At 41.3% G+C, this 11,654-nt stretch overlaps 2 protein-coding genes across 2 annotated transcripts; both read right to left on the bottom strand.

The window, feature by feature from the left end:
• Positions 1-5,524: 5,524 nt before the first annotated feature.
• LOC143104512 (red-sensitive opsin-1) lies at positions 5,525-7,987 on the bottom strand. The gene is made up of 6 exons (XM_076268613.1): positions 7,885-7,987; positions 7,410-7,706; positions 6,347-6,515; positions 6,065-6,230; positions 5,727-5,966; positions 5,525-5,623 (listed from the first exon to the last, which is right to left on the bottom strand). The coding sequence occupies exons 1-6, from the start codon at positions 7,985-7,987 to the stop codon at positions 5,525-5,527; spliced, it is 1,074 nt and encodes a 357-aa protein (XP_076124728.1).
• A 1,600-nt stretch (positions 7,988-9,587) lies between these two features.
• Positions 9,588-11,403, bottom strand: LOC143104508 (red-sensitive opsin-1-like). Its single transcript, XM_076268610.1, has 6 exons — positions 11,301-11,403; positions 10,827-11,123; positions 10,415-10,583; positions 10,133-10,298; positions 9,795-10,034; positions 9,588-9,686 (listed from the first exon to the last, which is right to left on the bottom strand). Exons 1-6 carry the CDS (start codon positions 11,401-11,403, stop codon positions 9,588-9,590), a joined length of 1,074 nt encoding a protein of 357 aa, XP_076124725.1.
• Positions 11,404-11,654: the final 251 nt, after the last annotated feature.

Below are 11,654 nucleotides of genomic sequence, written 5' to 3'. Positions count from 1 at the left end.
TAATTCTGGACAATATAGGGAGATAGTGGAGAGGAAATAGAAGAGGAGTTACATGTGTCCTCTTTGGTTGATTGAAGACCAGGCGTGCTGCAGCATTCTGAATCAGTTGTAACGATCTTACTACACAAGCAGGTAGGCCAGCTAACAGTGAATTACAATAGTCAAGCTTGGAGATAACCATGGCCTGTACAAGAGGTTGTGTGGAATCTTGTGTTAGATAAGGTCCGATCTTCCTAATGTTGTAAAGGATAACCGATCATCAATTACAACACCCAAGTTACGTGCTGATCTAGTTGGGGTCAGTGAAGATGAGTCAAGCTGGATGTTAATCTGTTGGGGAATAGTGTCAGGGATGGCAGGAGGATGGCTAAGTGCAAGACTATTTCAGACAAACACTTTATTTTTAAACTACAAACTTAAACATTTACAAACTTACTTACAGACAGGACAGACTAATTAACAGAAAGACAGAGGACTGGACCAGACTAACAAGACAATAACGGGGAACAGGTGGGAGCAGAAAATGGAGGGAAAACTAACAAGACAGGTACAAACCAAATAAGGAGATGGGTGGAGACAACGACAGGTTAAAGGAACACGCCACCCAAAATCAGTAGTAATATATGTTCTTACCTTAACTTTCACGAGTTGAGTCATACCTCTCCCGCGCCGGTAGGTGTGCTCAAACGCTCTGTCGCGCGGCGCGAATGTGTTAGCATGTTGCTATGCTAGCGGGCTCTGCCGTGGCCGTAGAGAGAGGAACATAGCAGTAATCAAACACCTCCATTTTTTCCCTACTTAAATACAGTTGCACGAGTAGTTGATAAAAATGTGTACGTCACACAACATGAAACGTGGCGATTTTCCAAGCGAATAAACAGGAGAACTACAATGTGTGGCTCAATAGCACTTGGGAGTACTTCGACCTAGCGTGGTAATATTATTAACACCTAATTGTAGATCCTATCCACCATAGAGTTTAGAATCCATGCTGGATCGACCCTCAGCCTCTCCCTCCCCTCTGAGCGAGAGAGAGGCACACACACTAGAGATGCGCTGATGGGCTATTATTTCAACCATAACTGCATAGCAAAACTTATCATCCATCAGCCATCCATCAGCACCAAAGTTTGTTGACCAATTTTCAAAATGGCACCCGCCCACCATCCGTTGGTTGTTTTAATGTAGGCTATATGGGTGATGCAGCGCTGCTGACGTGAGGCTAGAAAGCCCTTACCTGTTCTAGAAAGACTGACCTAATGCAGCAAATATATTAAAAGGCTGAAGTCGTACATTGGCTAGGCCTATCCCCAGAATATCAGCAGCAAACTCAGTCTCTGTCGCGCAAAACAGTCTCCGAATAAAACGCACATCGGCCTGTTGCCTATTCTGCCAGCTTGTGACAATATATCGTCCAAAATGCTTGATTGCATTGCATTCTCCACATTTTTAGCTAAATTTTCATGTACCACATCAGCATTTTTGTTCAGTAAATCTTTTGTAAATTGCTTTACAATTACCGTCGGGCCCTTGTCAGCAGACTTCGGCTTGCCTCTTGCCACTATTCACTCCTTGTCTTCCGATGTCATTTCTGAGTCATCTACAGATGTTTACACACATTCACCTCCCTAAATAGAACAAACTTGACGTTGACTTCAACCTGTGTTATATCCTAGATGAGACTGCCTGGGTTATTTTGTTTAGATATTAGCCTATAGCCATTATAAAACACATAATTGTAGCCTACCATTCAGGGAATAGGCATTTAAAAGAGAGACAGAGAGTGATATAACTCAAATGACATCGGGCGATGGCAGTGCGAGATGTTAGAGCTTAAGAGAACGTAAGAGCTAAAACTTCTACAAACTCAATAACATCCACAGCGGAAAAAGAAGGTAAGAAAAATAGTCGGAAAACTTAGATGTGTAAGGCAAGCAAGCAAGTTTGGCGGTTGTTACTAAAAATGTGAACATGCACGTTGCACTGTTGTGCGGTGGACTTTCATAATGAATGGAGTCGGAGTTTCTTTAATATCGAGGCGTCATAGCCTATTTGTCCGATGGCCTGCTATAAAATGAATTGCGTGTCTGTCTGAAAAAGACGCGCTCGTGCAGTCAAAATGAATGGGAGTCTTCAGAACAGGCTTGTCAGTCAACCTGACATGTGTAAAGTAGCCTATAATGCGAATGACTTGTTATTTTATCAAGGATTTCTTTCTTTTTGCAAAAAATAAAGTACAATAGGCATTAATTAGTAGGCCAGGAGCATGCTGAAATTATGTGGCAAATTGCGTTTTTTATTACAATGATAAAATTGTAAAAGGACGTGACCGAAGCTGAGGCAAGCCAGGCAATAGGCCTATAGGCCCGACGGTAATTGTAAAGCAATTCACAAAAGATTCACTGAACAAAAATGCTGATGTGGTACATGAAAATTTAGCTAAAAATGTGGAGAATGCAATGCAATCAAGCATTTTGGACGATATATTGTCACAAGCTGCATGGCAGAATAGGCAACAGGCCGATGTGCGTTTTATTTGGAGACTGTTTTGCGCGACAGAGACTGAGTTTGCTGCTGATATTCTGGGGATAGGCCTAGCCAATGTACGACTTCAGCCTTTTAATATATTTGCTGCATTAGATCAGTCTTTCTAGAACAGGCAAGGGCTTTCTAGCCTCACGTCAGCAGCGCTGCATCACCCATATAGCCTACATTAAAACAACCAACGGATGGTGGGCGGGTGCCATTTTGAAAATTGGTCAACAAACTTTGGTGCTGATGGATGGCTGATGGATGATAAGTTTTGCTATGCAGTTATGGTTGAAATAATAGCCCATCCGCGCATCTCTAGTGTGTGTGCCTCTCTCTCGCTCAGAGGGGAGGGAGAGGCTGAGGGTCGATCCAGCATGGATTCTAAACTCTGTGGTGGATAGGATCTACAATTAGGTGTTAATAATATTACCACGCTAGGTCAAAGTACTCCCAAGTGCTATTGCGCCACACATTGTAGTTCTCCTGTTTATTCGCTTGGAAAATCGCCACGTTTCATGTTGTGTGACGTACACATTTTTATCAACTACTCGTGCAACTGTATTTAAGTAGGGAAAAAATGGAGGTGTTTGATTACTGCTATGTTCCTCTCTACGGCCACGGCAGAGCCCGCTAGCATAGCAACATGCTAACACATTCGCGCCGCGCAACAGAGCGTTTGAGTGCACCTACCGGCGCGGGAGAGGTATGACTCAACTCGTGAAAGTTAAGGTAAGAACATATATTACTACTGATTTTGGGTGGCGTGTTCCTTTAAGAACGACAGACAGATGGCACAAGCTAGGTCAAAACATAGGTCACAATATTGACAGGTAGGGGGAGACAAAACTAACAGTCCAGGTGGGGATCCTGACAAATAGCTGTTTAGGAAACACCAAAAACCATAAACTAAATTGTAAAACAATATCATTCAATTCAATGTAAGGTAAAATTCAGATAGGCATATATAGTATAACAAGTTGGATGCCAGTTGAACAAAGTAAGCTTAACCAAATAACAAACTTAAACATAAATGTAACAATTTATAAAACAAGTTAGATGTTAAATACATCAGATAAAACAATACATTAATAAAGAAAATAAAACAAACCCCAAACAAAGGAGAGAGAGAGAGCCCGGGAGGTCAGAGAAAGGAAAGAGTGACCTCCCGCCAGTGGTAGACCAGAAGAATAAGAGACTTATCTCAACCCTGCTTTATCCCTCTCAACTGGCCTGCAGATCATTAGTCAGTTGGTTACAATACAATGTAGTTCCTAGTCTATAACTATGCACAGATATTTTCAATTATAATGAAACCATCAGACTGCTGCCCCCGTTAAAAATATTAATTCAAGATCAAACATGTGTCATATTCACAGCATATATTTACAGAGATGTTAGAAGTGACAACCAAACCAGTTTCTCCCCTGTGTGGTGAGGAATGTTCTTTGTTTGAGATGGAGGAGGCCATTTGGCTGTCTTAACTGTAAAAGATCCTGGCCTTACACATACATACAACGTCAATGACTATAAAATACAGAGAGGCATATGAATCTTTCGACCAGCCACCACCCCTGACCTACAAGGAAAACGGTGGTTGGCCGGACCACAGGATAACCACAGACAGGAGAGGCTGTGAAATTCCCGAAAGCCGGATTTGAAGTTGTCTGAGTGACACAAAAGCTAAATATCACATAAGATTAAGATAAGATTAACATTTAGGAAATTATAATCTGGATTCTTACAGTTCCCTCTCTGATGCTATGAAGCCATACTGAGCATCATATCAACTTTCCTTCTCCGAGTCCCACCTAAAGAGGTGGCCAGTGGTGGTGCATTTAAGAACACCACAGCCAAGGGCACGGTCTAATATCAATCAAACATAATGGCATCTGACATTCAAACATAAGTAAATCTTAAATCGGCCAAAATGGTCATCAAACATTAGAGCATGTATCTAAACAATTTTAGACCAGTGGCACTTAACTCTGTTGCTATTAAGTGATTTGAGTGTCTCGTTTCGACCCACAAACTCAAGCACATATCGACATATTACAGTTTGCTTAAAGAGAGAAACAGGGTGTGAAAGATGCTATCAATGCCATCCTGAGTGGAATATATTAACACCTTGAACTACCAGCTTCATATGTGTGCATCCTAGTACAGTGGATCCAGGACTTTTTAAAGCCCCCCTAAAGAGTTCCTTACCCTACACTAATGTTTCCAAAATAATTTTGATGGCACATAGACTCTTAATAGGGCGAACAGCATTTCTGCCACACTCTGAGCAGGTCTTATCGCTTGTAAAATAGCTGTTCGGGTAGGATCACTTTTTTAGCCAAGTTAATGGCTTATAAAAGCAATTTACTTTGTCATAGCAAAGTTACCCCCCAAAGGCTATGTTGTATGCTATTCAGTTATACATATTCTGATGTATAACAGGCATTAGAGGCCTATTTACAATTAGATGTGTACAATCTGAAACAATGGTATGATATGATTTTGATAAGGGGTTGAGGATTCCCTGTTTGGAAATATGTGATGACAGAAAACAAGACAAGGTTGTTTTAATTTGCTGCATGACTTTACTTCCATCAAAAGAAAAGTACAGAATCATTCACTGTAGAAATTCTCATCTAGGGAACAGTTTTTTTTGTGCATTTTTATTTATTTCAAGATAGCTATTTACAATTTGCTGGCCTTAGATAGATAGATAGATAGATAGATACTTTATTGATCCCCAGGGGAAATTCAAGAAGGCATTAGAGGCCTTGGTAGACTATGCAGATGACTGACGTCTCAAAAAGGGTGTCCCATTGAATCGACTGTAGTTTTGAGAGGGTGGTGCATTTACACACACGAAACATCATCCATTCTTCTTAATGGAAAGCATTTCATTGAAATAACAAAGATATGTTAGATATATAATATATACTGTACAAAAAGTCCCATTTGTTTCTCTTTTCCAAGTTCCAAGCGATGGCATGTGGGGAAATTATGCAGGTGCCACAGACGAGACTTCTGTTTTGGATGTGGAGACTTCAGATCCATCATCAGCTGCTTTGCCAAAGAGCTCCATGATGCATACACGGAACTGAAAGGTATTTAGAAATTTGTTTAGTTTAGATTTTGGATTTGGGCTAGACAAAGTAAAACTTCAGAAAAAAATCAGCATTTTGTGGTTAAATACAACTCACCTGTCGGTTCATGAAGACATAGATAATGGGGTTGTAGATGGTGGCGCTCTTGGCCATGTAGGCAGGCATGGCTGCAAGCAAAGGATGGAATGGATATCCTGGGTTAGCTGCACCGAAGCAGGCAAAGGCTGTATATGGTCCCCAGCAGACGCAGTAGGCAACGATCATGACAACCACCATCCTGGACACTTCCCTCTCAGCCTTCTGTGTTGACTCAGAGTCTTTCTGCTGTGCTGCTACCTGTTAGCGAGAGAAAAAGATCCCATTTCACATAAAAGTCACTCTTTGTTTAAATGGTTAAACCATATCAGTTTCGGACAGAGAACAACCAAACGTACAGCGCGGATGGCGAGCCAGACAGCAATGTAGCAGAGGATGATGATACTCAGGGGAAGGAAGCAGCAGGTGACCATCAGGATAACCATGTAGGACTGGATCCCAGGGACCTCGGGTCCACTGAACACATCAGGTCCACATGAGGTCTTCAGGCCATGAGGCCAATACCTAACAAAAAAGAAAAACAAAGAGCATGAGCATATTCATACATAAAAATTCAGGGTAGTGAGATACATGATGTTCAAAGAATGGTCCAGGTGTGGAGAACAGAAATGCAAGCCTACCTGCTCCAGCCAAAGATGGGAGGTGCACACCAGAATGCTGCCCACACCCATGAGAAGATAATTCCTCCACTGGCCCATTTGGCATCAAACTTGACATTTCCAAAGGGTTTGCACACAACCACCCATCTCTCCCAAGAGATGATAGTCAGGGACCACAGAGCCGCAATACCTGTTGGAGGAGCCAGTGGTACAGTAAATAAAAGAGTAAACAGAAAAGAAACTAAATGCAGCACACTGTTGGATTCCCTGGTTGTTGCGTTGTGTTTTAGTTCTAATGTCTGTATTGAAGATGGTCGATAAAGCTTGACGGCTGGATCAGGATCGGCAATTAGATGATGATTTATTGTAGATGGTAAAACAATGAATAACAGAACACAGGCTAAGTGTCGAACAGTAAAACTGCAGAGTCTAACAGTCGTGGTTGTTATTAGCATCGGGCTGCTTGAGCGTCCTGACAGAAGGTGCTCCCCGAGTCGCTTCCTCGATCCGTATCAGAGTCCAAGCCTAAGACAAAGCCTGTTATAATAAAACATACAAACGTTAATCATGCCAACGTGGCAGGTGCCAACCAGTGTACAAAACCGGCCCTGACCAGATGGAAATACTAGCCCGAACAGAACAACACGCTATCTCCTTTGGCCCATGTTATCACTGATGTTCCTGAGCACCAGGGCAGTATGATCTCCTTCATGGTAAATAGTCATAGGCCTAAGCCTCTCTTAGTGTCAACATCTGGTCAGGCTTTTGATATTAAACAAAGTTATACTGTATACAATGGTATGGACCTCCCCCTGTTGTATACTACACACAGAAGTAACATATGAACACATTAGAATACAGTGAGAATACCCCAGAATTCTACAATACTCTAAATCATTGTATAACAGTTATTTATATTAAAGCAAACTGTTTATTATACTATATACCTATTCAGCATTTAACAATGAGATTTCAAGACTACTCAACAATTAGATTTCGAGACTACTGTAATGTGAAAAGATGTCATTTAAAATTAATTAATGGATTCATAAATAGACAGCGAGTGAAACATATAGTCCCTTACCGCAGGTAGCCACAGTGTAGCCTTCAAGAATACAACAGGTGTGTCCCAGGATAAAGTAGCCGAATATCTGGTTAATCACACTGATGGTGCTGGCTATGACTGTTTCCCCAAGATCAGCAATAGCCAGATTGACCAAAATCCAGTTGAGAGGGTGACGGAGCTTCTTGAACTTTGCTGTAGCCACCAGCACCAGGCCGTTGGTGAAAACAGAGGCAACGACCACAAAGAACATCCAAAGTGTAGCGATGTTGTAGATCCATCGTGGGGCAATTTGGTAGTTGGGTCCCTCAAATGGATCTATGGAAACAGAAGATAGTAAACACTCTGAACTCCACTACATCAGAACACAGAACTCTACATTGTTGCCTTTTTTTTTCACTGTCGGGCACAAAGTGTTAGAAAAGTATTCCCTTGTGCATAAGTTGCAAAAAGGCCATAAAGACATCCCTTAAGGTATAAATTGTGTGGCACTTACCTCTAGTATTATTTGAATTTGTGTAGGTGAACATTGATTCCCTTGTAGATTCATCTCCTCTTCTCCTCGCAGCAAAGACTGCGTCCTCCCACTGCTGCGCCATGTTGTTGGGTTGATAAGGGTTGTTATTCCGTGCGTGTCTCTGGTGACTTAAATTTATTTGTTTGGCTTTTAATAGTCCAGCAGACCTCTACTGTCAACTGCTCTCAGGCTGGAGGTGCCTGCAGATGTCTGATGTGCAACATGCTGATTTTATATTTTGTATGACGTCACTATCATTAATTAGCTTCGAGGTCATTGGAGTAACTTGGCCCAATGTCAGACCTATCTAATCTCTAAGTCTCTAAGCTTTTCCGAAAGCTTCTCCTTTGCATCCAGATAATCTTGAGTAACATTGCTTGGATTTCATGACATCCGATCTATTTGATTTAGTCTGAGAGAGGATTTTCAGTACTGACCTACTGCTGCTTGTGCTACTTTTGCTGGCATGTCCTCAAACTTTAATTTGCAGAGAGATACAAAAAATGATGGCTCTTGTGAATATGAAAGTCCTACATGCTCCTACAACATTTCTCCAGACTTCATTAGTTTGAAGTATTAGCCTGAACAGTTGGAGGATTCTACTGGCCTCTTGACTTTAGGCTAACAAAAGTTAAAATGATGTGGGCAGCGATAAAAATATTAAAATGGTACAGTATATACTGTAGCTCTGTAGCCTAAATTTAAAAAAGCTTAAATGTTAATAGCCTAAATGTTATTCCATTGCTGTAAGTCACTTTGGACAAAATGCGTCCGCCAAATGAATATATGTAAAAGTAAATATTCTGTTTCTGGCTCTTACAGTGCCGTTTAGCCACTTTAATATTTGTAACATTTCATGAGTTTGGACCATGACTTTGTTAAATGTAACCATATTTATATTATAGGCATTAGAGGCCTATTTACAATCAGCTGTGTACAATCTGAAACAATGGTAAGATATGATTCTGATAAGGGGTTGAGGATTCCCTGTTTATAAATATTTGATAAAAGAAACAAGACAAGGTTGTTTTAATTTGCTGCATGACTTTACTTCCATCAAAAGAAAAGTACAGAATCATTCACTGTAGAAATTCTCATCTAGGGAACAGTTTTTTTTGTGCATTTTTATTTCTTGCAAGATAGCTATTTACAAATGATGTATGATCATTCCACTAGTAGTTACAAATGCACAGCAACTCACAAAACCTTTCAGAATGCAAAGGTTGTAAGTAGGCTGAAAGTAAGATGTTCAATGAATATTAGACAAACATTTTCTTTTTAGAGCTGTGAGGCCATCTTAGCCCGCATCTCTGTGAAGGAGCAGGAACTCCCATTACTGGTTGCGTGTTCATGTCACGTATACAGTTATAATGTGTTATGCACTTTTTCTACAGATATTTGATGACAGTAATACACACTTATGTCCTGTGTGTTTTTCCTCTTCACTGCTGGCCTTGGTAGACTATGCAGATTACTGACGTCTCAAAAAGGGTGTCCCATTGAATTGACTGTAGTTTTGAGAGGGTGGTGCATTTACACACACTAAAGATTATCCATTCTTCTTAACTGAAAGCATTTCATTAAAATAAACAAAAATATGTTAGATATACAATACATTCTGTACAAAAAGTCCCATTTGTTTCTCTTTTCCAAGTTCCAAGCGATGGCATGTGTTGGGGAATTTATGCAGGTGCCACAGACGAGACTTCTGTTTTGGATGTGGAGACTTCAGATCCATCATCACCCGCCTTGCCAAAGAGCTGCATGATGCATGAACGGAACTGAAAGGTAAAAGTTAGAAATTTGTTTAGTTTAGATTTTGGATTTGGGCTAGACAAAGTAAAACTTTGAAATATAGAATCAGCATCTTGTGGTTAAACACAACTCACCTGTCGGTTCATGAAGACATAGATAATGGGGTTGTAGATGGTGGCGCTCTTGGCCATGTAGGCAGGCATGGCTGCAAGCAAAGGATGGAATGGATATCCTGGGTTAGCTGCACCGAAGCAGGCAAAGGTTGTATATGGTCCCCAGCAGACACAGTAGGCAATGATCATGACAACCACCATCCTGGACACTTCCTTCTCAGCCTTCTGTGTTGACTCAGAATCCTTCTGCTGTGCTGCTACCTGTTAGCGAGAGAAAAAGATCCCATTTCACATAAAAGTCACTCTTTGTTTAAAAGGTTGAACCATATCAGTTTCGGACAGAGAACAACCAAACATACAGCGCGGATGGCGAGCCAGACAGCAATGTAGCAGAGGATGATGATACCCAGGGGAATGAAGCAGCAGGTGATCATCAGGATAATCATGTAGGACTGGATCCCAGGGACCTCGGGTCCACTGAACACATCAGGTCCACATGAGGTCTTCAGGCCATGAGGCCAATACCTAACAAAAAAGAAAAACAAAGAGCATGAGCATATTCATACATAAAAATTCAGGGTAGTAAGATACATGATGTTCAAAGAATGGTCCAGATGTGGAGAGCAGAAATGCAAACCTACCTGCTCCAGCCAAAGGCGGGAGGTGCGCACCAGAAGGCTGCCCATACCCACGTGAAGATAATTCCTCCAGCGGCCCATTTGCCATCAAACTTGACATTTCCAAAGGGTTTGCACACAACCACCCATCTCTCCCAAGAGATGACAGTCAGGGACCACAGAGCAGCAATACCTGTTAGAGGAGCCAGTGGTACAGTAAATAAAAGAGTAAACAGAAAAACTAAATGCAGCATACTCTAAATCATTTCTATAACAGTTATTTCTATTAGAGCAAACTGTATATTATACTATATACCCAATCAGCATTTAACGATGAGATTTCAAGACTACTCAACAATGAGATTGAGACTACTGTAATTTAAATTGAAATTATGGATTCATAAATAGACAGCGAGTGAAACATATTGTCCTTTACCGCAGGTAGCCACAGTGTAGCCTTCAATAATACAACAGGTGTGTCCCAGGACAAAGTAGCCGAATATCTGGTTAATCACACTGATGGTGCTGGCTATGACTGTTTCCCCAAGATCAGCAATAGCCAGATTGACCAAAATCCAGTTGAGAGGGTGACGGAGCTTCTTGAACTTTGCTGTAGCCACCAGCACCAGGCCGTTGGTGAAAACAGAGGCAATGACCACAAAGAACATCCAAAGTGTAGCGATGTTGTAGACCCATCGTGGGGCAATTTGGTAGTTGGGTCCCTCAAATGGATCTATGGAAACAGAAGATAGTAAACACTCTGAACTCCACTACATCAGAACACAGAACTCTACATTGTTGCCTTTTTTCCCACTGCCGGGCACAAAGTGTTACAAAAGTATTCCCTTGTGCATAAGTTGCAAAAAGGCCATAAAGACATCCCTTAAGGTATAAATTGTGTGGCACTTACCTCTAGTATTATTTGCATTTGTGTAGGTGAACATTGATTCCCTTGTAGATTCATCTCCTCTTCTCCTCGCAGCAAAGACTGCGTCCTCCCACTGCTGCGCCATGTTGTTGGGTTGATAAGGGTTGTTATTCCGTGCGTGTCTCTGGTGACTTTTAATACAATTAATATGTTTATATTAGTCCAGCAGCCCTCTCTCTGTAGACTGTGTTGCTGGAGCGGCCTGTCTGATGTGTGTGTCTCTACCTTTATATACAATGGTCACTTAGACCACAAAGTGGCTTTTGCCGTCTAAGCCAGACAATACATTTCTTGAACCTGTTTAATCTCTTTATTCTCTCAAGCCATTTAACGCAT

The sequence above is a fragment of the Alosa pseudoharengus genome, unplaced genomic scaffold (genome assembly GCF_046254945.1).
Source record: "Alosa pseudoharengus isolate Yale_2024_CS ecotype anadromous, Long Island Sound unplaced genomic scaffold, YU_APseudo_1.1 YU_APseudo_1.1_scf_5, whole genome shotgun sequence".
Classification (NCBI taxonomy): Eukaryota; Metazoa; Chordata; class Actinopteri; order Clupeiformes; family Clupeidae; genus Alosa; species Alosa pseudoharengus.
Note: the sequence above shows the minus strand (reverse complement) of the source record. Positions and strands in the feature narration are given on the sequence as shown.

Bases quoted from the DNA above. Each gene is read 5' to 3' on its own strand.
- LOC143104512 (XM_076268613.1), bottom strand. From the start codon at position 7,987: ATGGCGCAGCAGTGGGAGGACGCAGTCTTTGCTGCGAGGAGAAGAGGA. The intron at 6,516-7,409 runs GTAAGGGACTAT...CTCCTCCAACAG, and splicing joins CTACACTGTGGCTACCTGCG to GTATTGCGGCTCTGTGGTCC. The intron at 5,624-5,726 runs GTGAGTTGTATT...AATACCTTTCAG, and splicing joins ATGTCTTCATGAACCGACAG to TTCCGTGTATGCATCATGGA.
- LOC143104508 (XM_076268610.1), bottom strand. From the start codon at position 11,403: ATGGCGCAGCAGTGGGAGGACGCAGTCTTTGCTGCGAGGAGAAGAGGA. The intron at 10,299-10,414 runs GTAGGTTTGCAT...CTTTTTTGTTAG, and splicing joins CCCGCCTTTGGCTGGAGCAG to GTATTGGCCTCATGGCCTGA. The intron at 10,035-10,132 runs GTATGTTTGGTT...TCTCGCTAACAG, and splicing joins TCTGGCTCGCCATCCGCGCT to GTAGCAGCACAGCAGAAGGA.